Here is a 27,245-nt window from a genome sequence, read left to right as displayed (position 1 = left end):
ATGGGTGAGAAGACAAGAAGTTGCTCCAGCTTAATGAATGCTCGAAGTGTCGGCGTGAGTGATAATCATTCCTTTCAAGAGCGCTCTTCTGATTAAATCTATTTTTGGATGGTCGGTTTAAAAATTTCTTTATTATTGATTGGAAATTGTAAGTAATTTACTGGACATGGTACGTTCAAGTTATAAACAAAAAAACATCGCCGTGGGTACGTACGGTATGAAGCTTAAATTCTAGTTTTCGTTTAATTGCTAGTTAAAAATGTAAAAATGAAAAATCGATGAAAAATCTATTATAAAAATCTGTTATAAAAAAGCTAGAGAAAATTAATCCAAATACCAAAATCCATAAAATGATTCCATCTTCAAAATCTAAGATCGGTTAAATTTCAACACCAGTCAGAATGAGGAATATGTTGCGGTTCTCCAGCGGTAGCTTTTCCTAACCTTTTAAACACCGTACGGCAACAAAAACCCCTACAAAAAAATGATCGAGGATTCAACCGACGTTGGCAACAGGTACTGCAACGGTTTCCCAACATGTGCTCGCTGTAGCACGTGTCGTTTGCATACGTGCGCGAATGATTTGCAGACGTCAGCACACACAAACGTCTGCCTGTAATCGAATGTTGCGGTTTGTGGTTTGAAATATGCCCTCGATAATTGGAACCACGGAATGAACACCAAACAGTCGCATCACATTCCGCGCTTGATTAATGGCGAATAAAATAATCTCCACCTACGGTGGCAAGCGCGAACATTTATTGCGATGGTTGTTGAAGGAATAAAAAGCTAAATTTTGTCATACTCCTTCGAGCACGTGTTCCGTTGGAGGTTTTAAAGCCATGGTTGGTACGCAAACGAAAAACAAAGTAACCTGCGAAACATCCAGCACCCATCGGTCATCCTCTTCCGAGCCGAGGGAATCGTAACCGGACAATGTGCGACCGTCGGATTGCGAATGAATGCTGAGCATTGTGCCAGCGATTGTGGGGCAAAAATTATAATTTAAACGCGAAGAGCACAGCCCAGCGACCGCGCGGCTGGTCGGTTAAACAAACGGGAGAGATATATAAAAAATAAAATATGGCGTATAAAACACACACACTGTAAATTGATCTCGACGGTGGCGCGGTTGCGCATCGATTGACCGGCGCGTGTATCGAGGGCGCCATCAACGATGCGTAGCTCGTGATTGTCACCAACCCTGCCCTTTCGGTAGCCTTGGGTGTCCACCAGCACCCAACATCACCCTCTCCCCGAGCGAATCAGGGTCGATCCGGTACGCATTTGCATGCCAAATGGGTGTTTTTTTGTTTTGGGATGCATCACCCGGGAGTCAGTTTGGTATTCCGTGCGTGTTCCAGTGGATGCGAGACGCTCGATTGCCCCTTTTTACTTTCGCTCAGCTGGGACTCCCAATTTTTATCGTAATTTTGCTGCGCGAAAGTTCGTCAGCCTGATTTTAAGTCCATCTTTCTTGTGGATGCAGATTGAAAGCTGCTACGCGCATTGACGTGAACGGAGAGAGTGAAATTTATTTAAATGGTTCTTTGGACTTTGCAAACATTGTGGGATTATGCTGACAATGTTTTTCAAACATGTGATAGTTCCCAATGACGAATCTAACGATAATATAATTCACTGTCAATGGCATGATCAACATTCACCAAAAATTTGTGGAGAAAAAAAACCTTTTTATTGTTGTCAAATCACGCCGTGTTTATTTGTTCTTCGGACAAAGCCAAATGGGGCCCTCAAAAAAAAAAAACTACTTCTAAATAACCTTGAACGCGGCGCATTATTCCTAGCTGATGCCTTTCTCTTTCTCTCTCTCTCTCTCTCTCGTGCGTCTCTCGATATCATCTAACTGATAGCTTCCCAAAAAAAAAAACATGATATACTGCCCGGGCGTAAGGTCAACATGATGTGCGATCATGTTTGATTGTTTGTGCGAATTATGAGCCCAACGCGCTTCCCAAACCCAACCTGACAATAGATGATGGCGAGTTTGCACGAATGTTTTGTCCAGCCGAACCAAAGGCGGAACTAAACCGGCGCTCGGTCGGAAAACTTTTGCGCCCCGAGGCGCATGCGACGGAAAAGGTAAACAGAACGTTTAATGAACCAAATTTGATCTACTTCGGGCTGCCGAAATCCCTCGGTGTTCCATTTTATCGGCACGTTCAATTGGCGCGAGACAGAGAAGGGCTGCTCATCGGCTCGTCTGAGCGGGAAAATTTGAAAGCCCAGGAATGAAAAATGAGTGCTAGTTAGGAAGCGAATTTCCACGACGCTGTGTCAAGTTCACCCGGTGCCGAAAAGCGTGCCCAACGTGTACGGTACACGATTAGCCGCATGTATATTCGGCTGCGGCACGCAAAAACCCGGCCATCGTGGCGTGAGCGACCTAATCAGGATGCACGCGATGGTTTTGCGTTTGCTCGTTTCTCCATCCGGGAAAGGAGTCGACTATGCACCGGTAGGGCATGCACCATCCATTTGAACGATTTCCACCGAAAACACCCGCAGTTTTCGCTGTTGCGCTGTTGGATCAATACCGGGCCAGGTCCTGGCACATTCACACCGACAGGAGGTTACGGTGGCTCCCTACCAACCAGTAGCAACCTTCACCCCATCGCGAAGGGTGGTCCCGAAAAAAATAAATGGGGGTTGCTGTACCGCTTTGCCGGTTGTTGTTCCACCTTAACCTCGTTAGAGTGATTGCCACACCCGATGTTGTATGCATTTGTGCTCTATTTATGCTCCAACACCACCGAAAGCGCGAGGAAAGCTGGCCTCTTTTTTTTTTTGTGCAACTTATCGTAAGAATTGTCGGTGCGTGCTTGCGCTTGCAGGAATTCTTTTGCACTCGAGCCAGCTGCAAAGGACGTCGGCATTATCACACGCTCGGGCGTATGTTCGATCATGCCCATGAACATATCATACAGCTCATTTCCGGTCGCTGTCCTGCGATGAAGAGGGCTCCTGCGAAATACATGCATGCACCGTAACAATGCAACAATGTGCACGGTTGATCTATTTGCGATTGCAAGTTCATTTTCCAACACCCAATTGGCCCCAATATCACCGACGGGTGGCAAGGTTGTCTGTCATTCTGGTGAAATAAATAGTATTCCGCAATGCGTTTCTAAACTAATCAACGTTGGTATCTCCATTCGCTTCAAAATGCACAAAAAACCGTGCCTCTCACATACAAAAACATACCCACTCAAACGTCACCAAACAAGACACCTTTCACAAATGCGATCGTTTCCTTATCGATGCTGAACGTGCGCGCGAGTGGAACACCTGCTTGCGTTAGGAATGCCAGCTGGCAGGCTGTTGTAACGAGTAAAAAATCTCTGCGGCACGCGGGACATTAATTAAATGTCGCCAAGTGTGATGGAAACCTGCACATTCGTCGCGTAAGCCCACTCGTATGCAGTTTGGGTTAGCGAAACAATATTTAATTAGCAACATATTCGTGAACCTGCCGCGAACAAAACATAAAGCACTACCAGCTTAGGTTACCGATGGCAGCTTATACGGCTGCATTTGTTTCACTCTAGTTCGCCTGTCCACATGCATAAAATGCCATAATTGGTTTTAATAGATGTCAAAACGTGATAATGAAACGATCTGGTGTGTTATTAGACTTCATCCGCATGAGCCGGTGGCGAGTTTTTACTTTTATTTCCAGTAAGCCACTTCACGCCAACCGGTCGTCTCCTTGGCTGACATGCAGAACTTCCTCGTTGAGCGTAATTTACGGCTTTGAGTTTCCGAGATTAGATACATGCGGTTTAATCTGCACCATGTGGTGCTAGGGAAGGCAAATGCTGAGCACCACCTATTAACGGCTAAGACGAGACGATTAACATTGCCGGTGAATATGAAATGATTGACATGAGCGTCAATCGACAATAAACTATTCTGAGAAATTTATGATTATCAGAGCACGTGTGTTTCATTGCCGAAGGACCAAAGAAAATGACGATTTGAATAAAGATATTCAGGAATCCGTAACAGCAGCTTTATGATGGTAGTAAATTAATTTAACATTGAATTAGCTTCGATAGCACAGCAACTTTATGCAGTAAATTTATTGTTACTTTTCGACTGGTTGATTAAATTCTTTCATCACCTATTCACCTCAGCGGGACTTTTTTAATTCTCATTTCACTGACCGCTTTAGAAACGGTTGAACAAGCGGGCAACCCACAAGCTGGCCTGGCTTGTTAACCCAGATTAAATATAGACCACGCTCGGTCGCAATGTTTAGCATTCCCGGTGACTAATCGGCGCGCGCGAGCTCGTGATCGCGCCCCTTTATGCATCCCGCAGTCAACCCACATTCTCACCTGCATCCGTCCCGGCTATGACTAATGCACGGGTGCACGGAGCACGCTCCGAATGACGCCATTTTCCGGACATGGCCACCACAGACCGGCTGGTGGCCGTGAAAAGCCGCACAATCCATCGGGAAGAATTCCTCACGCTTTCCCTGTTCTTTTTTTTTGCGTTCGTTACAGCTTCACTCGATGCCCATTTTTTTTTGCATTATCTCGCTGATGCAACAACGTATGCAAATGTGTCCACGCCACCGACACGTCGGTCGTCATCTTCGGTGGCGGTGGTTCAGGTTAGTATTTGCTATTCTTGCATAATTAACAACGAACCGAACCGGCTGGCAGCTGCACCGTTACGACCCGTTGGCCCTTCCGCGAGCAAGACATGATCACCCTCGGCTCTCGAACCTCGGCGAAGGGAAACATGATATCGGTAGCTGCGGAGGACGTCCTCCAGAGTGGGTACACACATTTGCATTGGCCGCGGGCGCAAACCAACCCGTCCAGGAGCCAACGGTGGATCGTCGGTGGAACCGGGAATGCAAATTGCGCTATCAACGCTGCACGTAACAAAGCGTGACGGAAAGATGACGTTGTGGAGCGAGATTTATCGATGCCAGCAGTTTCTTTTTGCGTCTCGCGTCGACGAAGAATCCGCTGGAAAATCTTCAAGGATCTTCCTGGTGATGGAGGCGGTGATCTGAGCTATGAGACATGATTTAATTGAGGGCTTTCTTGAAACCGCTCCAACGGTCGCCAATTGATATTAACGCATTTTTAATTGAGTTTTATTTCCCTCCCAAGGGACCTCCCTTCTAGGGTCAAAGCATTTCATCCGTGGGGTTGGTTAGTTATTTTTTTTTTGCGCGGGTGCCTTTGTCAACCCTATGACTATGACTAATGGCTGACCCGTTTTGGAGATCAGCTTACGATCGCCACCACCATCGTCGTCGTCGTCGTCGCTGTCATCGTCGGCATCATCTTCGGCATCATTGCCGGCGTAGTTTATTGATCGGAATGGCCACAAAACTCAATGATTGGCCTACGCGATCGTTCAAACCGAGGCACGCAACTGATCTAGCGCCCACATGCGAGCTGGTGGGTCAGGACCTTGACAGACCCACCCGGGACCGGTTGATCATGGTTTTGTAATCGAATCAATCGAATGCCGTTGAAGAAGCAAACCCCATCTCGCAAGGAGACGATCTATCGGCCCGATCTTGCGCGCTTGCTGCCCGGGACACATAAACAAGCCGGGACCGATCGGAATCGGTTTGCGCACTATGCGTCTAATTGATTTTTATGCCCAGCGAAACAAATTCATCAACCGTCACCTACGTGCCACATAGTTCGCGGTTGGAGCTGCCGGAGACGGCGAAGCATTAACTTCGTTTATTGTGACAGTTTTATTGCTGCCACGGACAATTAGAGTCAACCGTTTAATTGCGCGACGTGGTCCTGCGGGGTTGATCTACCATACAGGAGCCATGCACTGTTGGTCGCTTTTAAAACGTATTTTACGAGCATGAGGATTGGTCGATCAATTTGCTGCTAAACATGCGATCATAGCTCAATTTCATCATGTTGTTGACGAAGTTGTTGCTCTTCTTAGGGCTGGAGCACGATAAAAAAATATCACAATTTCTTATCAATAAATCAGAGGAAGGAAATATGTATATCGAACCGCTCCATGAGCTGGTATGAAGTTGACTCACATATTTGCATCAACATCATGACTGCACTCTACATTTACATCGATGAAAAAACTCAAAACAGCTGTATGGCAGCATCCGGTCGTACCTTGTGCATCATTCATTCACCGGCGTTGATGCATTGGGCGCCAACCCGTCCAAGAAGTCTAGCCCGAGAGGTCACGATGAATGTTACCGATAATGTTCCACGGCCACGCGCGACTCGGCTGACATGCGCAAAGCGTTTGCGGATGAGCTCCATCGTGCTCAATTTCCATCAATCGACTCTAATTATTCGCGAGACATTCGCACCACCAATCCATGCCGTGGTCGGCACCCCAGCCGACCGTAAGGGAGTTTCGCCCTTCGGACTCGGCTGGTCGATATTGATGGTGGCAAATTGAATTTGTGCTCGGGTCGTGTTTTGTTTTACTCCTTCCGCGAGCAAACAAGGGGGCTGTGCGAGTGGAAAGGACACCTCAGATGCCCGGTAGGCTAGCGCTCATCTCGCCGCGGGATAATCTGCTTGATGGGACGGGCACATAAATTTCCATCAGCACCTTCTTTTAGCCGCGGTTGATGATTTGGATTCGCGAAGATGCGTAAATCGGGCGGCGTGTCGCGCGTGGCAAAATGGTCACCGGTGGTCCTGAGTGTGGCCTCACGCCAATTTAGGTCTAGGATAACTGCTGGCCATATGCGTTGACCGTGTGCTTCGTCAATAGCGCGCGCGTTACCATGTTGCGTAATTCGCGAATCGTTTGCGAGAAATGTGCCTAATTTGACAGCTCAATTCCGACTGCAATTACGCGTTGCGGCTCTTTTGGAAAAAATAAAAAAATATAACGGAAGGTCTCGATAGCTCACACAAGTAAATGTCAGGCTGCTTCGAAAGGCCGCAGGCTTCGACTGGACCCGTTGGGCATTCGGCGAGGATCCGAGCATGTTGACGGAAAAAATTACCACTTCGCGCCAAAACAACACATTCACTCTCTCTCTCTAATGGAAGTGTCATATTTTGAAATGTTTAACGACGCGGTTGGTTTCTTAACGACCAAACGCATCGGTGGCAATTTCCAGCTAATTTCACGCTGGTTTGTTTTTAAAAACTCTTTCAGCAATATGAAGCAAAGCATCGGGATGAATGGGATATTAATCATAGAAAAAAACGGTACTAAATTCAAGCAATGATGCGCATCAGAAATCACCTGTATGGTCGACCATGTTTGTTGTAATCGATTTTTTGAACTGCAACAAAACGAGGAACGAACGAAACAAACAGCTTAAGATGCAAAAAATAAAACCTAACCACATTTTATAAATAATCAGCAGTGTAGTGCGCAACTCTGCAGTCAATTACTCACAGAATCGTGCACTCCATCAAGAAGCTTTTAATCTGTCATCATGTCATCAGTCGCCACTGCAGGAGATACTCCCGTAAGTCGAAGTCAAAGCTCAAAGATGTAATATGAATTACTCGCCCTCAGCGAGCTGTGCCCCAGGCATGACTTACACTTTACTGCAAACCCGTGCATTAATTAAAGAAGCGTGGCAAACGGATGAAGTATTCGGAACGCTAGGTGTTAAATGTGTTACGATCCCATAACCCCATGGGTGTGCGATCGTGTGACATGAGCTAACGGCGTGGCGGCGTGTAATAATGGTATGCGGCGCAATGCATGAGCATGACATCGTCGGAAACACTCACTTGGGTTTGGGATAACTCTCCAGACTTTGCTTACTGACACGGCGCCGAAATATCCGCTTGGCCGGTGCCTTGACTTTCATCTCCAACGTCGGGCAGTGGCTGATCTTCCGGTTGCGAAATAGCTTCACCAGCTGGCCGTGGGCCTCTGTGGGTGTTGTTGGCGCAGGATCGGGACAGGCACGTAAGGACGCGATAAGCAAGAGAATCAGAAAACCAGCACAGCTTATAGTAGCGAAACCGGTACGTGACCGTGTGTCTATTTGTTGCTTCCTTCTTCACACCGGACCCGGTCCAACAAGAACCAGCTCTCCCGTGCTGGGGCTTCCGGATCGCGAATCAGGACGCACTTTCAAAAATCAAATTCACCACCCGTTCCCTTGAGCGCGTTACTCCATCACTGCGCGCGCGCGTGCAGGATATCGAAAAGGCGACAGGGTTCGCTCGGATGCCTCGTCATGCTCTCGTAGTTTGGGTTGCGCGAGGATCCACTGACCGGTATGCACCCGGATGGTTAAATGAACGAACGAATGCTACTAACGCGCAGCGCGTCTGCGAACAGGGATCGGTCGCGAAAATCGTTCACAACACTTCACGCTTCTTCATGCACTGGAAAAATGGAAAGTCAATCGCAACGAATCAATTTTTTGTGGCACGTGCACGTTCTACTTCGGCCTGGGCCTGGTTTGTGAGCTTTGCTGGAAGGATATCGGTTTGGTTGAAGCGTCTCTACTCTACAAGCGGTACTACGAACGTAGCTTCTGTTACGCGGTGCGATGTGCAGCTGTTCTACTACTGTTCTGTTTCAAGGACGAACTTAAGAGGATGTACCGGTGCTTTTGTGCACAGAACAATACGAGCAAGATCGAGCGAAATGTGGGAGAGCTTTCGAGACTAGCGTAACTGTGGATGCGACGTTCTCAGTTGACACTACACCTCTGAATTATCATACGCACTTGTCAGTTGACGTTTTAAGTTGAGAGGTTTAATACACTTTCAAGTTCAAGGTCTGTTGCAGTTCATCTGAAGCGATCATAAATCCAACATAAAACGCTTCCAAAAACCAAAGACCAACGACAGTGAAATGATGTCAATTCGCACATTCACTTATAAGCGATCGTCACGATTTCCAGCGTGCTGTTCGTTGAACCTTTTCGCCCACGTTTCCCCAACGCACGATTTAACGGTCGGCACCTTGTCCTGAAACAAGTCCTAGGCGCCTTGGTTCACTGACTCGTGCACTCGACTTCACACGCAAATGTCAATGCTGCCGGGAAGCAGCTGCAAACGACGCAAAATTCTTCCCGTAATCACCGACGGCATCCAAACGACTGACGATCCCCAACGCCAAAGTACCCGCCACAAGGGTTTCGCGGTTCGCGCAACGGGTTTTGTGTGGTGAACGAGTCCGAACACCGCACATACATGCATGCGATTTTGCTCCCCTAACCGTGCTGGAGACCCCACAGTTTGAGCCGGCTGAGAGTGCGGGGTACTTGACTTTCGAACGAGAACGCATTCCAGACCCAACCGGGTTTGTCTAGGCCCTTTGCGTTATACCTTAGGGCCTTCCACAGTTGCATGTCGAGTAAGAACCAATTTCAGGTTCTCGCGATCGGCAGGATAACGCGCGCACTCGAAAGGGAACGGATTTTTGGGAAGGTTCTCGTTCGAGAACGAGACCGAAAGCGGAAGAGATTGGCGAACCGATCGGTGATCGCGATCGCTAGACAAGTTCGAAAGACTTGTCCTACTCGAGACTTGGGTACGTCAGTGAACGCGACACAGGATCAACATTCACAAATGGACGCAAATGACAATCGGACAAATGGTTGAAGCACAAATTTGTCTAGTGAATGGAATTGGGCGCTCTGATGGTTGGAGAACCAAAATTGCCGCATATGATTTCGACCTAACACGCTGCGTTTACTGCGTAGCATCTTTTTGTCGTGGGACAAAGTCTTTCGCGTAGCCAAATTACGAGACCATTGCCTATGGCTGCCGGTTCCTAAACAAGGTCCGACGTCACAAACAGGTTCACCCGACGAACGGCACAGACTAGTGCGTCAGGTGGTAGCGGCTGAGTGCGCTTGAAAGTAGCACCAGACACACATGGGGCTGTTTTATCAGACGGGCGCGTGATGATTGAATCTTGAGTAATGGAATGGAGCTGAATCGTTTTGCCTGCTGCGCGGCGTGTTAGAATCGAGGGTCTGAGGTGTCCGGCTGTTCTTTATTGTGCCAATTTGCTGGGAAGCAGCTCCACGACTCCAGGCTGAACCGGATTAATTCCCGAGAAGCTACACCGCGGGTTGAGCTGGAATCCCTTCTGATCGCGCTCCAGGGAGTCTCTGGGAGCGATGAATGATCATTTTGGGATGCATTAGGAATCCAATCAATATCCCAAATTGCAATTTAAGGATCCTTTTCGAGCAAATTCACATTCACACCGACACCAGCGGCCATTCCGGGAACATTGAGCGACTCTTAGCCCGGTTTACGATCACCAGCAGCTTAAACTGGTTTCACACGAAAAGAAAACCCCCCTCCGTGAGCGACAAATAATTACCGTACGGTTCGCTTCGTCCGGGTGCGATTTAATGCAACAAAACCACCGTATACCCGGCGACGTTTCCCATGATCGTCAGAAGTGTTCCGCGATCGCCGTATCTCAAATCTTCAGCCAAACCGATCACGACCGTGTAAGGGCGGCTTGCAGATGAACTTCACGCGAGTCGGGTGTGTTAGAATGGCAGAGAAAAAGGGAAAGAGAGAGAGAGAGGGAACAAAAAATAAGCCACCTTCACATATGATCCGAACAATGGGCCCGAAAAAAAGGCGGAAAAATAGCATACACATCGCCAAGGGCAAGCGCATCCGAAGGGGGATGAAAATTAGTATGCAACACAAGGTCTGCCGATGCACTGCACCGGAACCGGTGGCAGGCATCGTTAGCAGCACCATTGGCACCTTGCGAAATCTCTAATCCACACTTTGTAACATCGGCGGAAAAGGTTGATACGCGTCACATCTTCCGCGGGCGCCAGCAACGTGCGCTAGGGTTGAATAGGCGTTAGGGTTTTTTTTGTTTCCCTCAACCAACTCCGGCACAATGTTCTCTCAATGTTGAGATCAAGGTTCATGGGTGGCTTGGAAGATGACATATAAATCGCACGGAAAGGGAATTTGAGCAAAAAAAATCCCCCATCCAACCTCGGCAATGGCATTCGGTCATGATCATGATCACGCGGCGTTATGGCTTATTTAATCTGACGACTTAAATTGCTCCCATCGAAACACGATCTGTGGCGAATTATCTCGCACGAATGGTGTCTGTTTCGGCCCATAAATGGGGCTTCTTGGGTTGGTTTGAGGGGGAAATCACATCAGCTGATTTGTGTCGAATTGGTCACCTACTGGAGAGGATCCAATCCATTTCTACAAGACCATGACACTTGGGTTGTGAAATTTATCTCACCCATAAGCATATTTCACCGGCTCCAGGACACGTTGAGATGCGCATCTGTAAGACATTGGCCTCGGCAGCTCAATGCCACTGGAGGACATTTCTTCTGTGCGAGCACAAACTCCACCCAACGGTCGGCTAAATTGTGTCGCCAAACAGTGGGCCACACTAATTTATGCCACAGTTACGACCGCAAACGTTTATGCACCGCTACAATTCGCTCCGATTAAGATCTTCGCTTTAAAGTGGCTTCTCGTGGGGCGCAAAAAAAAACCTGCCATGCCTTCTCGGGGACAGCGTGAGTTTCATGCGGGTTTTTGGAGAGGGGTTGATTTTAGCCCCCGCTTTTGAGTTCAAAATAATCAAACCGACCGATCGATATCAACCGCCTCGGGAGGGCTTCTGGAGCGACCCAGAACAACACAATCTTTAGGAGCTAATTTATTTTATGGTACAACAAATTGAACATATATACGTCGACGTTAATTAGTACAAATTGAGTTCATTGATTTGTAACGGAGCGTCCTCCCAGCGATGTCTAATGGAGCAAGGGACATTGTCGTAGGGGCATTTTGGACCGATAAACACAGTCGTTTAAGTGGGCGACGGCTCGATGACAAAGTTGATAGAAATATCACTGCACGGCGCCGGTTCGACTAAATGGGGTAGTCAATCTGGAAATCAAACATCAGATGCGGGCCGCTTTAATTGCCGACGGTGGGGATGTTAAATGTGTTCAAATTTATCATCTTTCGAAATTTATCGGCCCCGTTCGTGCCGAAATTCGCAAGCTGGTGTTGTAAATTCATCGCTGGTGACATCGCTAATCATCTCGCGGCGCTTTAACGACATTCGCGATAATCGTTCAACCGATGGCGGGGTTTAATCGATTCGCTCACGGTTGGCCGGGTATAAATCAGCACCATTTTCAATCGCCACATTTCGCGCCTCTGAGTGCATTTTAAAAGCACTTGCTAAGGGCGGCGCAAAATTGCATTCCCATGACACGAGGCACCGAATGCGAATAAAGTGCTGTTTTACCATAACTAAAGTGCGCAAGTAACGTGCTGAATCATGTCATGTCTTCACGACTGCTGTAGCGCAGTAGTCACAAACCTCATCATCAGCGCACGTTGCGAACGGGAACCGATTTTCACGCCACAATCTCACCAACCCGGACCGACGATTCCGAACCGGGAAACGGCGTGTCGATCAGTTGGTCACATACACGACGACCGGTGGGTGGATGTGTGACGTAGTCATCCGCCAAAACGCGTGGTACGCCCACATGCGCCCCGGGAAAATCGTCTTCAGCGCGTCTGGCCGAACGGAGATGAAAAATATCATCCCTTCTCGTGCGCGTGAAAAACCGGAACGAACGCACGTCACGCGGTTTGTGGTGTGAGCGAACTCGAACAACCTCGACGGGTGGAAAATCTACCCGCCATGGGTTTTCCGCCATGCATTTTCCCGATGCCGATTGCCGCTTAAAATAGCACCAACAACCGGCATCGGCAAGGGTGCGCGAATGCACACGGAATCGGGCAATGAACGGAGCTCGAAAGATGGGCATTCATTTTTTTCCCTCACACAACGTTCTACTCTTTCCAGCTCCAAGATATCCTTCCATCAACATGGCTCAAAACACGCTACAGTTTTTATCGTTTGCTAACACGGGCACCAAAGCACGCACAGACACAAAGCGCCCTTCCCGAAATTCCACTAAACAACACACACCAAAAGGACACGGGTCGATTGAGTCAATTGCTGGATCCTGGATCCACGATCCTACCCCACGATCATCGCTTACGACGCGTGAACCCCAACCTCCGTAACCGACCGAACGTAACACCGAGCACCGCGTATACGCATCCAGACCGAGTGACAACACTGCACTGATCGGCCAACGTCGAGAGCGTGATGAGGCCAGAGTCGCGCTAGACCGACCGTGCTGACCGCCGTACGGTGCGTGTGACGCTTCGTGCCGTTTCCGCGAACATCGCTCGTCGATCGCTTCCTTCGAAGATCTCCAACCCCCGTTTTGGTGGGTCGCACACACACACACACACACAGGGTGGTTCGTGTGTTCCCCGGGGGTAAATGGCACCCAATTGCCAGTCAGTCAGCCAGCCAGCCAACCAGCCGGTGATCGCGAGATGCGTGTGTGTGGTTCGTTACCAACGGGCGCGAAACAACTACTATTATTAGTGTGCTGCTTTATGCTGTCTCTGTCTTTGGGTGGCGGGAAGGATGGCTCATTGAGCACGGAGGTGGGTCATTTTCGGGATGACACTTTCTCCCTCCACACACCGGTGGAGTTTCTCCTGGGGGTGGGGGGGTTTTCGAAGCTGCGGTCACGTGGTTAGGGCCGTTGGCGAGGAGATCCTCCATGCGGTGGTGAGTCCATCATGTGCAAGGTGTAATTTGATGATGACACGTTAAGGTCTGATCAAAGCACCTCATAATCTTAAGGCTCTTCGCGCTCGCTCGCTTGGTTTTTTTTTATGTTGCATGCGAAAAAAAAACAGAACACAGCACATTCGTTGGCGACATAAATTACGGCCTTTCAAACGAATGTGTCGTTGGGAAATTTGTGGTGATTATGTTTCTTTCTCAAATGCAGCATAATGTGAATGTTTCGGTCAACAGGACGATTATTCATTATGCTGGTTTTGATCGTTGCTTATTAATATAATCATCTACCTACTCTACCTTTATGGACCTTTATTTATCGACCTTTATGAGTTCGTTAATTTGTTTGTTTAGGAAGCTCGTATTCTCCCCGATAGCATAATTTTGAAATTAATAAACTCTCCTTCACGTCACGGTGAAACAAATATCGCAGTTTCATCACTGTACCTACTCCTGCTTCGGCCGTAAAATTTTACCTTCATATTTGCCTAATCCACACGCAAACACATGACACCGAAAGGTCCATTGCTCAAACAAGGCGACACACGTTATGCGTCTCATTGTATGATCTGCACCCCAACGCATCGTCCCATGGCAAACTGACAAATCGCTGACTCTCCCACAAACTAGCATTCATCACACTTATGCAAATAGCAACGGTGATAGATTGCTGAAAAATTAATTATCCACTGCATCTCTTCCTTGGCCGGGCGATGGGATGGAATCGCGTTTGATTGTATGATTTATAGTGCTGTCGGGTTTCATCTTCTGTTTGTTTAAAGTCCGTAATTAGAGCGACGCATGGACCGACACCGTGCTGGATGTGGCATTGTGTGGCATTGAAAGCGATGTGAAACATACTACCGGTTACACAACAAACAAATGTGTCTATTCCATGAACCTAGGAACGATGAAATAAAAAAAAATCCCATATGCCATTCTGCCGTTCAAATGAGGATAAAACATTTACGGTTTTTGTGCTGATGTACAACAAAAAAAATTTGGGAATCAATTTAACAGAATATGGGCCGAGAACTAGGACACGAAAAAATGGATAGAGCAACACGCTGCTTTGTGGACGTTCTTCGCAGAGCCGTGGTGCCCAAAAATGAGGTCAACCTGCGATGCTCCGACCGGTCCGGAAACAATACCAAAAATAAATGAAACCCACCGAAACTCCTAGCCGGACTGACACGAACGGTCAAATGGGTGGTAGTATTATTAGAACACGATCGCCGTTCGACAGCAATGATCAATTCAGAAAGCGAGCAAGTTTGCGCTGCAGGAATGGAGGATCATTTCGAACCCATCGCTCACTCGAGAGAGAGAGAGAGACCCCTAAAAGCACACCACTAGTTCACAAACCCCTAAAAGGTCTTTGCCGAGCACGGTCAGCCACTGAAAGGGCACCCCAAATCGGATCGATCTCCTTTCGATGGACATCCCCCAGCCAGCTGGCGAACGGACACCGATCTGGCGAAGGTCGGAGTGAAAGGAATTTCAAGTGCACACCTGAAGACGTCTTCGTGTGGCCCTTGTGCATGCTGACCTTCGCCGGAATTCGCGCGAATGCACGGCAGACAGCGTCGAGACTCGAGAGTCGCTGTCTCACCGGAGGACGGGGCACTATCGAGGATCGCGTGTGTGTGTTTGTGTGTAAGCGAACGTCGACTGTTTTATTATTCATAATTAAGTTCGCTTTCAAACACCTCCGTAAGGACAAACGTGCAATAAATCCTTCTAAGGCAAGCGTCGTCACCATCGCGGCCGATTATTGGACGAGCGGCAAAGTGCGATCGATTGGCCATCGAGTAGTGGCCGTCTATCCACCCGCACCCTGTTGGGGGTTGATCGTGAAGACAGACGACTCACACACGCTGCAAGACAACAATAAACTGGTGGGTGATGGAGTCGATCCAAGCTTTAGCAGAATGCAGAAACGCACTCGGTGTATTGTGCGGCGCAACATGCGGAGAGAAAAAAAATCACCAAACCTCAAGCAGTCCCTTTCGGAGGTCAGTGTGGAGGGAATCTGTGTCGTGCATTCACTCAGAACTATGCCAGTTCTTGGCCCGGGTGATGGATGGACCGTAAATCTTCTCTCACCCTCTACGTGCGTTGGCGGACGAGTTCGCTATGATGGATGCAAGTGCAGGGCTTTGAAATGCAGCTGGAGTGTGTGTGTGTGTGTGTGCTTCTTTTTTTTTCTTTTTGCTTAATGCAACGCCGAATGTCGCATCTTGATTGACAAGGCTGGAGCCAGGCAGCGAATCGTGTTTGATTTCATAATTAGTTTGAGTCGGCCCGGGTGAACTTTAGCTACACAATGCGACGGAAAGAGGACGTAATTTTGAGTTATGATGGTGCAGTCCCGTTGAACAATCGCACTCTGATGTAAGCTCGTTGTGATCGATCGCTGGCCTTTTTCCGCAGAAATACGTAATTGATCAAATTTTTTTTCGATACAGACTTAACCTACATTTCTATGGTTATTGGAGAATAATAAAACTATTGTGAATTGTTTTGAGAACAAATTATGATCAACTTTAAACTGCGTTTAGATTTAGTATCATTTTCTTTTTAAGCTAAAAAATGCAGCCTTCAAAAGCAATTTGTTATTTCGTAATTTCTTGATCGATCATGATGTCATTTCACCTTACGTTCTTTAGCTTCACAATGACAAAGATTGGTTGTCTGAATTTGCGTCAACTTCCGGACGAATTGAATATTTCTATCGAAAGAAAGCCCATGATCTAATTCTATTTAATCGCTTTCTCCTACTTTTTGTATCCTCGACCCCGCGCCCCCACTTCAATGATGTAATCGATGAATTTCCATCTCGGAAAAGTGCGGCCTTCGGTAATAATGAATGTAAAACAATACCCGATGAAATAAGTCTATTGCCGTAACGACAGTCCTGCTCCAAGACGTAGCTCCTTTTTCTAGCGCGATTCGTCCGCCTTTCCCCAGTTTAATCTCTTGCGATACCGAAATAGCTTTCATCATTTACCGCCGCTGGAATCGATGGAAATTTGTCCTCAATCACGACCAAATTCGCAAGCACCGTGTCTCGTTTCGCGATTGAATACGGCCCATCAAGGCGGCTGAAGCAGTTTGGTTCGATAGGCGAACGAACAAAACGAAAAGAGAGAGAGCACTCGAACCCAATAACCTGATGAACAAATTTATCTTCAAGCTGAGAGGAAACTGTGTGTCAATTTTCCCCCGAAAAACCCCATTACGTGTCGCAAGTGATAGAACCACGCCGACGTTGACGACCGTTCTTGGAACAGGTTCCTTCAACCGAGGCTGCAGGAAATTGGCTACATCCGCGCCTGGTTCACGCCAGACCATTCATGCCACCACAGAAGACGCCGGTTTCGGTTCGCTGATAAATTGTTCCAACTGCCATGCTCGTACGGCTGGGATCCGTCGTACTTCGGTTTATCATGCCGGAGAAAGTCTTGTCTCCGGACGGCCCGAAATGGAAGCACCGACATCGGAAGGAAAAACTCATAAAACATCCCCGCTCTACAATCTCCGATGCTGCGTGCGTTAGATTTAGCTAATGAGACATGAAATATATTTCCTCCACTAGCCGCACGGTTCGTTGGCTTTTGAACGCGCGAGCGTATACTAGCTATTTTCCTCTCACAATTTCCCGTTGATGTTTCGCGACGCAAAATAGAACGACATGAAGACGGTCTCGTCCACCCAATCGGCAGTCAGAGCGTCGATATATTTGGGCTGAATGACGAGAGGAAAAATCAATACTTCGCTCACATTACCAGCAAACAAACGTAAGCAATGAAAAACCAACAACCGCGATAAAACAAGCGAGAAAGAAAAACAAATCTAATCCTTCTTTCGTATTTGTTAAGCCAGAAAACTGGCAAAAAATTATTCGCTCGTTAAAACGCGCTTACGAAAGCAACGGACGGGAAACATAATTTTGTCCCGCGACACAGCGAAAATTTGATGTAAATGTGTGGGAAAGTTATGATGCTTAAATAATCCATTACGCCAGAAACCATCAACTTTGAGCCGTGACCCGAACAAACATGGAAGGTCAAAATGAGAAATAAACACACAGATCAACACTACCGGATTATGTGCTCGATGTGGTGGATTTTTCCCTCACCGAAAGGACATTCGACGGTGTGAGGATAACTCCCGTTCGTTTTTTTTTCTGTAGCTACGCAGGATTATTTGTCGATTCACTTTGTCCTTTTTTGACGTCGACAGACACCACAAAGCAGGCTGCGCTTGATAATGACAAACCGGTGGCAAAACGCATTGTTGTCGCCCCTGGATACCCGAGGAATTGTTCCATGCGGCGTCTTAAGGGCCACCAAACGGTGGAAAAAGGAAACGCAAAACCTCGCAGACGCGGACCCCCGTTGGGAGTGCGAGATTAAATTCAATCGAGCTGATTGTTTGTAAACAATAATGGCTGTTAAATTGAATGGCATTCGGGCGACGCAACACGCAGCGATCGCGATTGCTGTGACAGACGCCGGCCGTTCGAGGTCCTTCGCTTGAGGATGATGAGAGAAGAACAATAAAATAGCACAAACCGGGAATGTTGCATCTTCTCTTGGGCTTGGATGGTTTGCGATTGTAGCGTTTTTTTTTTCTTTTGTACCGTTGTACTCTCAACCAGCACCGCCGTCGTTTGATTAACCATTCCGGGAAACTCCAACCGAAGCCGGTGGTGACCGGTCGGAACTTCTTCTATCGGCCGAGCGTTGAAATGCTGCTGCACTGAACGTTTCCCAGGCGCTCGCAAAACACACAGCAAATATGGTTCGTTGTGTTTTCACTATCCATCCGCTCGGAACTTCTTTCTTAACGTAACGGAAACATCCGCTGTTGTGGGAGAGAAGCAAAAAAAAATACAGTTTCCTAAACCACTGAGCCAAGCTCCTTCCGGGCCAGGACACGTGCCTTGTCTGGAACGGAGTGCCGCGGTTGAGAAAATAAGGGCTACCGAGAGCATCCGAGCTGCTTCAAGGATGTGTTTACCCCGAAGATGAAGTGCGTAACACCCACTTAAAAGTTGATGGAAACGTGGTTTCCTTTCTCGTAAATATTTATCGTTTACCGAGCCACCGCCGACAGAATGCCGGAGCCTTTTGCTGGAAATTGTTTCGTATTTGCGTGTTGGAGCGTTAAATTATTTTATTCAAAAAAACATGCAGCTTCCTTTTCGCGCGATCGCGATTTCGTGGTGATGCTTTACGGAGGATTATTAGCTGATGTTGGTAATTAATTTCCCGAACTTTGCCCGTGAGCAAACTTTCATCGAATGGCTTTTGAATTTGAGAGAATGATCGCATTCATTTTGGTTTGGTTTGAGCTTAAGCAGGTTTCAAATTCAATCAGCCGTATATGCTCATTACTTCATCAGTATGTTTTTCTTTTCTTTTTTTGGCAAAACAGCTTTAAAGCACGCTCGATTTCACCCTCAAGACGATGCTCAAGAGCGCTTGTATCGGTAAACTTCCGGCTGCTCCAAGTAAGAGCTCACCGGTTCCGTCCGCATGCCAACAACCTGCCAAACTACCCACATCGTGCTGATTCGAATTTCAATCGCCCACGAAAAGAACACACTCAACCACTGAGCCTCCTGGTTTTCCACGTACCGGTTAGAAACGCTAATGGGGCTTCGGGAAAAAAAAGCAGAAATTACGCTCCTTCTTTTCCAACCAGCAAGGAGCCACGAAATGTGCATGCACGTATCGTCCGCCCTTCACGTGCTCGGAATCTCAACTTTCAGCCATTTTCGTGTCCTGCCAGTGAACAAGTGTTACCGCTTCAACGCCCCGGTACGCCATACTTGTTACATGCTGCGTGATCTGAACGGGACACGGTACTATTTTCACGAATTTCCCATCAGGTGCTTCGATTATCACTAATTATGATGGTGGTCTGCTTTCAAACTGGCAGTTTGATTCGGGGATTCGTGTCGGCAACTAGCGTACACTAATTTAAGCCGCATGCATTATTGATGGTGCGGCTACGGACTTGGAGGGAATGCCAGGACACGAAGGTTCGGCATCTAAACAAAAGCCCCCCAAAAAGGACCCGGGGTCAACGGAGCGTGGTGGATGAAAGTTTAATATCGTCGGCGCAGTAGCAAGCATTTTCAAGGACATACGCCGGTAAGGACAGGGACCCCTTCGGGGTGTCCTCGGGCCGTGTTGGGGTTTGGTTGGGCAGTACAACAAACGCTTAGTTACGGACCCGGAGACCATCGTGTTGGGTCGCGGTGCAATTTGGGACGCAATGCGGTTACGAGAAGTTTAATTTACATAAAATGTAAAAAGCCACCATTCTGCGGTTCCAAAAAGCTCGACCTTTTACCTCAGCAATACTTGCAGAATTTAATGCTATTTGTGGTAACTTTTGATGCTGTAATTATGATAAATGAGCATGATTTTGAAGCCTATTGATCTGCCTATGCAATTAAAGAAATTAATGAATTAATACTAATTAATATAAAAACATCTCCCGCAGAGTATGACACGCTCCAGTTTATTTGCGCCTTAAAGCTCACGGTTTATACAACCCATAAAACAGAATTTACATCTTTGCCATTGACATACAGTGGCATTTTCCTCCGCAACGCTTTTACTGCCGTCTCAATGTCTCGCTGTTATTGATCGGTGCGCGTGTATGAGTCAGTAGGAAACCCACGAGCACTGCATTGAACTTTGCACAAATCTTGAGATCATCGCGACTCGGCCCCAGCCTTGACGTAGTCTTGACACACCGTACACTTATTGTTCTACTACTGTTTGACTTTTTGCTCCCATCGGGTTCTACATCGTAGGATGCACGAGATCACGATCATGTGAGTCGACCCCATGCACGCAAATGCATCAGAGAATTGAGCTGAAAAAGCTCCTAGACCGTCGCACTGTGATAGTTTTCATAGCCGTCGTTGAAGGAGAAGCTACCCTAGTCGGCACGATTTGTTTGTCGATCATGGGGATAAAGCGTAGCTTGTGTTCTTCGGAAGTCAAATGGAGCATACTGCGCGGATACGGCAGATGTTCGTGACCTACATTGATATCGAAAGTAATCCCATCACGCGTTGGCCACGACATCCAAGCACAGCTAGACGAATGGCTGTGTGATGGCACAGTTTAAACTAAAAGTTGCATTTCTGTTGCATTTTTATCAGCTTCTAGGTGAAATTTACACCTGCCAATTGAATGATGGCAAGTGAGGTTTTGATCCAATTTGGTAGTATAATTTAATACTGCTATACCTGCTGTAATTTAATGCTACCAAGCTTCCCTACGGCCCCCTGCAGTAGATGAAACTTTGACCGTGATAAATTGCTTCCAAATCACATTAAACTTTTAGTTTGTCAAATTTAATATCCAAACCAAAAGAGGACAAAGTTTGGGTTGGTTCCCTCCGGGGCAAAAGTTGAATGAAGCCACATCCTGTGAAGCCCTTTTCCACGGTGCGGTTCCTTCCCACCATTCAAAGAGCCGTCTCTCATCAATCACGGCCACCACGTGACCGGGTGCAAGGTAAAAATAACGCCACCGGAGGCGTTCACGTTCACCCGCAACTTGCTGCCACGTGCGACCACGTGAGGCGGCAAATGCAAGGATGCAACCCCGAGGAAAGGATTCCGGGCTCCAAACGCCTCGGTTGCATGCAGCTGGCACTTTCTCGGCCCACACCATGGATGCGTTGGAAAATTCCTTGCAACGAAGCACCCAGCAACGCATGCGCATGCAGTTTCGATGCGCGTGAAAAAATGCATCACAAAAAGTGTCACCTGCCCCCATCACAAAAGGTCGCTCGTTGGTCATTTTCGTTGGCAAGCAGCGGAAAGAACCGGACCGATTTACGATGCAACCCACCGCCCGGCGTCCGGATGGCATTTGTTTGAGCCTTCTAAAGCTGGCGTTTCCACGGGACGCCCTGTTTTTTTTTTTCGTCGTGCCCCTTTTGTGCATTTATTTGTGCACTTGAAAGATGTCCTTCGTTGATAGCTGCAGAGCAGGCACGCGCATAAAGTAACACGGCGCATTAAAAGTACGACGTGACCTTCGGAAATGGAGCCTACAATGCAGCATGCACACCAAGTGAACGGTGTACCGAACGAGCGAACGAACGGAAACGTGACAGAAATGATCCCATTGCCACTTTTCCCGGCGCATAAGACGCAATCTTCAATTTGCATATTCTTTAAATTGTGCTACAACATCCAACAGCATCTCGGAAAAGCAATGCTCGTTGAGAGAATCAATAGAAAGAGCTTTTCAGAGAAGCAATTAGATGGCAGTTACGGGCTAATTAATAACCCTTGCCGAAAAAAAAACGCTTCTTGAACCGCTCGAAGGATAGCGGTCTCAAATAAGCGCAGTTTTTCCCCACGGCTAGGGAAGGAAATGCTTATTTCGTCTTCATTTTGGCTCATTTCGGACGACGTTAGAGCATGGAAAACGAGAGAATTACCGCCTGAAGAGGAAGTTTTTCACTTTCATCAAACTTTTTTCCACCAACCTTACAGCCATGACGAGAAAACTCCACGGGCATCGCTTGCGAAAAATTAAATTAATCACTCGCTGGAAAAATAACCCTTCTTTCACGAGGCTGGAGGAGAGTTTGGCCGATGGGTTAAAGATGGTTCGTCGTACCGACTGGATGTAAATTATTCTGGACTGTTTCGGTTCCGGACCGGTGCAAGGATGCTGTAAATCTCTAACTATAATCCGTGAAACAAACTGTCAGACTTAAGCATCAAGGACGCAACATCGATCGCTTCGCCAAGGTTGACTGAGCGGAATTTTGCTCTCGTGTAATCTGAGCTAGCACTTTTTCCACGAATAAATTTTATCTCCTGGAATGTATCCAAAACAAGGGGGAAAATGTACAGAGAAAATACGCTACGTTGGAAAGGTGCAGACAAACGGGGTTTTATGTACAACCGATAGCCTGGGACGCATAACACAAGAACAAAACAAAATGAAGAATGATCACTAACCAATGTCTCGGATTGTTTTCTATCATTGCTCGTCGCCAATTCCGATCAAATCTCTTTCCGCGCTGTTGAGCATTTCGTGTTCGCAATTTCGTTCACGAATCGCATTCGATTGATTTGATTTACATACTCACCCCTCATCTTGGGGCGCAATATGGATCGATGCTCAATTTTCTAACAACATTCCCGATCGGCTTTCGTTGGAATGTTTTCATGGGCTGTGTTATCGTTCTTTCTTTTTTTTGGTGAATATTTTTCTAGCTATCATCCCAAAATCGAAGCAATAAAGCAGCTCAGAAAGACTCATGAATTTTGTGAATTTCGAAAACCTCTGTGCGGAATCCAGTTTGAAATTTTGGTTGTTTAATTATCTTTGCGCAACTGCAAAAAATCAAATAACCCATCCCATGAGCGACAAAATGCGAATTACCCTCGACAATGGCAAGCGCTTCGTGTGTCACCTTCCCGGCATTATCCTTGCTAACGTGCTGAACTCTTTACCTGCAAGGTCTCTATTAACTCTCCAGTTCCTTCAACTTTACGCTAGCTCAAGTGGTTGGCTGTTTTCGTGGCGGTTGGTAATGAGATTCCAACGCACAGATAGCGCCAAATGACACCACTCTCATCCCGGCTGAAAGCCAGCAGTTTCTTCTAAGCTCCACTGAAAACACTTTAAACGAAAGCCCCCTCCCTTCTGGGGTGGAATAAGTTTTTCCCCTTAAATTTCACGGTGACCTTTACAACCGACAATCCCACTCGACGGGAAATCGGTCGGGTAACCGGAATGACAATTAGTTCACCTTTCATGATTCCAAACTGAGTTCCAATTTTCTATCTGCGAACGAATAATTGACGACTGTGACGTCGGTAGGGCTTTCGTGGGTTGGGAAAAAGGTCAAATCGTCGTTGAACTTTCCAACCCTCCAGCCTGAGCGATCGTGGAGCACTGCCGTCAGAAGTGTTGTTCGCCGTTGGTGCCAGGAACTGGGACCGATTTCCTAATCCAGTTCAATTTACGAGCCACCCGTACGGAGGTGGATGCAGCTGGTGAGGTTTGTTTGGTTTCTGTCGCTTTGTCCATCTTTAATGAATTCATCGAGCATGGCTTAATATGCTCTAATTAGCGTCGAACGTCGCGGGGGAATTGTGCTTGAGGTCAACAAATTGTGGAATCGAGGGCAGACAATGAAGCATACGCCTAAGATTGCTCCTTTGTCGCAATTTCCCAAGTCGCATAAAAAGCTACACTTCCATCAAATCAAATGCCCACGCCACGGAAGGTAAGAATTTTTGCCAAATCAATCACAATCAAGCTCCGATAAATGCACTCACCGATAAAATGGGGTCAAAAAAAAAACCTCCAACCCATTACATGGAATTTTTAAAAACCCATAATTAAACGCAACAATTACACAACGAACAACAACGGCCTCATCATCGAGGAAAACATCAAACGCAATCCTCGCAAACACACCGGTCAATCGTCGGTACATTGTTGCCCGTTCGCCTTCAGAGGGATCCGGGTGATTCATCATCATGTCGCGTGCATTTTCATACACCATCAGCACTCTTGCGACCTGGTTCGGAAAGGGGTGCATTTACTCACTCGCTCCCCTGATTGACCCCTTGACCTCGCCTCAGCACCATCCCAAAACGCTCCACCCGCGTGGTAAGTGCACCCGCGGTAGATCAATTAATCATCATAACCAATCGACCACCGGCTGGAACGGGGTGTCAGCGAAGGTGCTGGAAGGCGCAACATTTCCCAAGACCTGCCTCCGTCCTGGCTGGCTTCAACGCCGGTAGTGTCGGACTTCTGCGAGCCAGAACAGAGGCCCATCATTTACCGTCAATCAACGATCATCAGAAACCACCCGCACGCGGCTCACGAGGACAGCACACGTTGTTGTGGTACGGTTGAAGCGGCTTGAATTTGGATCCATCATAACACTCGGCGACTTACGATTCGGTGGATCAAAGTGGCCACGCCCGGCGTTGATGAATGTGGACCATCGAGATAATAATCAATTAACGCGAGCACACGCGAGATCTGAACGCGTCTTCTCATCGGTTTCGCACGTTCCGCGAGAATTTGGTTCTTCGAACCGCGAGAGTCACTTAGGTGCGATGTCGAGGAATGGTTCGTCGCTTCGTTTGCTGCTAATTAGCCAATTAATCAATGGTGGAACACCGCAACGAACGCTGGTGGTTTGATTTCCTTCGGCGTACGAATTCATCGAAACCGAGCGAGGGAAAAAAGAAATCCGATCAGGTTCACGGTGGAACGCTAAACATTCCAAGCAGATTCCGAAAGGTCTGCTTTGTAATTTATTAATTGAACCACGGCCTGCTTCGATACGGGGTGTGCAGCAATGTTTCACACCTATTCGTACGTACGCACACACATACACACGCAAACACACAAGCAAGCACATGAGAAATCACTTTTGTTGGCGATCCTTTTTCACGGTGTCAATTGAATTGGTTAGTTAGAGGAATACGGCAGGTTATAAAGGAATGTTACCGCAAACACTACCAACATCGAACATGGCGCACTCGTGAGGATCTAAGTCGAAGGCGTAAGGATGAAAGGGTCAGTAAGCACAACAAAAACAACAACAACAAAAAACGAGAAACGTCACTGGCCACGAACACACACGGACGGTTACACGACAGCTAGGATCATAAAGGTCAGTTTCAACTCACGGTTCCACCTCCTGGCTGTGGAGCGAATCATCCGATTCCGGCACCAACCCAATGCGTCCGTACGCGCCTGTCGACGTTGGGGGTCGCAGATTTTTCGGCATTTCCTGGCCTTTGCTCCTTCTGTCCGCCACCGTGCCCGCTGTGAGTGAGTAGAGCTTTGCGTTTTACGATTTTCCGCCCCTTCGAAAAGCCCGCAAACTAGGCGCCGTTCGTCGATCAAAACTCTACTTCTGTTTGACTGTATCTCTAACTTTCGGAAAAATCAGTCTATCAGTCCGAGATACCACAACACTGGACTTGCCGTGGGAGTGCAAATTTGTTATCGTCCTCGGAAACCAAGGATCTCTGAGACGGCTGCTTTAGAGTCGGGGGCTTCCGAATGCGACCTGAGAATGGGTTTACGTTTGTTCCTTCGATTCCCCGCAGATATCAATCCGATTATTTGTTCGGAACGAGACCGAGGAAAACCTCTCGAACGGCCTGGAAGGGATGTATGTGCTTTCGTACCGTGCGATAATTCATCCAAAGTACTTCTCGGACGGGTTTGCTTCGTACCGGACCTCTTCGTACTCGCTTTGGTTTTTCTTGTCTTTGGTTTTTCTTTTTTTGAAGGCAACCGTGGGGGTTCGAACGGATGTATATGTGCGTTTGAGGTTAGGATTGTTCAAAATTTAGAACACTGTCACTTGCTTAGTGGTTGAAAGAACGCGTGTAGTGTGCAGCAGCAGCAGCAGCAGTAGCGATGGGTGATGAGTATGATAACTACTGGTTGCGGCGGTGCCGGTGCACGAATTTCGTTGCAGAAACGTGATAAATTTGCGAACGTACGCTGAATGAAGGATGATGCACTAAATATACGGTTTATGCTTGCCAATTGGTAATGCGAGCTGATGTTGGCATAAGATGATGTTGGCAACTACCGGTATTCTACGCGCCCGGTATGATAGTGGCACTAATGATGGTACGGTACTGCTGAAAAAAAAAACAAGATTCAGAAGGTCTATTTTAATGCTTTCGTTAGGCACCGATCGACCCAAACCATGAGCCATAGGCGTACGATCAAGTATGCTGTTGCTGATTAATGAGAATAAACTACATCAAGAAACTACGGCAAATAAACTTAAAATGTAAATACTTCTGATTCTATTAAAGTTTACCAAGCTGCATATTTTCTATCACCTACTTTAAATATTATAGCAATTTCAGTTTTTTATCATACTTAGTCGCTTTGATAAATTATTTCTGAAGATCGCAATCAATAATATTACAATTTAAAAATTCAAAGCTTGCAATCTATTTTTAAATTTACACATACGTGTCATATGCAAAAAGTCGCAACACTTTTTCACGCGGAGGGATGGAGTTAGCGGTACAAAAATTTGGGTTTGGTTAAAAAAACATCACTCGCTACCAAACCAAAAATCTTATTATATTTTCTTCTCTATTGCGATAGCCACCTGTGGCTGAGATTACAACTTACTTTGCAGTACACTTTCGGCCGTCATTGCTGTATAGCCGTGACTGTGCTCGAGTAGATCACGTTGTCCATTGCTGGATGACCCTTGTTTGGATTTGGTTTCGGAACAGAAACTACTAGTCTTATACGAACACTAAAGCACTTGTGGGGATGTGGATATGTGAGCTGTACGGTACACTCGACGCACTCAACTTTTACTTAAGCTCGCTTATAAAAACTTAACTACTCGATACGGGTGGTTTAAACGTACACTACTACGCATAGGATTACTAGGACTGCATCCTTCTCTCACGGTAGAAACATGGAACAAAATGGAACTCACTCACTGCTCGCTAGGAAATTCCCAGCGAGGAATAGTAGCAGGATTGAAAGAACTAATAGAGCGATGCACAATTGACAGCACTACACTTTTTTACCACAGTCGACCGA

The 27,245-nt window shown here is 47.1% G+C and overlaps 1 protein-coding gene across 1 annotated transcript in view; it reads right to left on the bottom strand.

Annotated features, from left to right (window-relative positions):
* LOC128726803 (P protein-like) overlaps window positions 1-25,440 on the bottom strand; it is a 44,835-nt gene extending 19,395 nt beyond the window's left edge. The window contains exon 1 of the mRNA XM_053820629.1: window positions 25,340-25,440. Within this exon, the coding sequence (XP_053676604.1) occupies window positions 25,340-25,440 (101 nt within the window). The remainder of the gene's footprint in view (window positions 1-25,339) is intronic.
* Window positions 25,441-27,245: the final 1,805 nt, after the last annotated feature.

This window comes from Anopheles nili, chromosome 3, assembly GCF_943737925.1.
Source record: "Anopheles nili chromosome 3, idAnoNiliSN_F5_01, whole genome shotgun sequence".
Taxonomy (NCBI): domain Eukaryota; kingdom Metazoa; phylum Arthropoda; class Insecta; order Diptera; family Culicidae; genus Anopheles; species Anopheles nili.
Note: the sequence above shows the minus strand (reverse complement) of the source record. Positions and strands in the feature narration are given on the sequence as shown.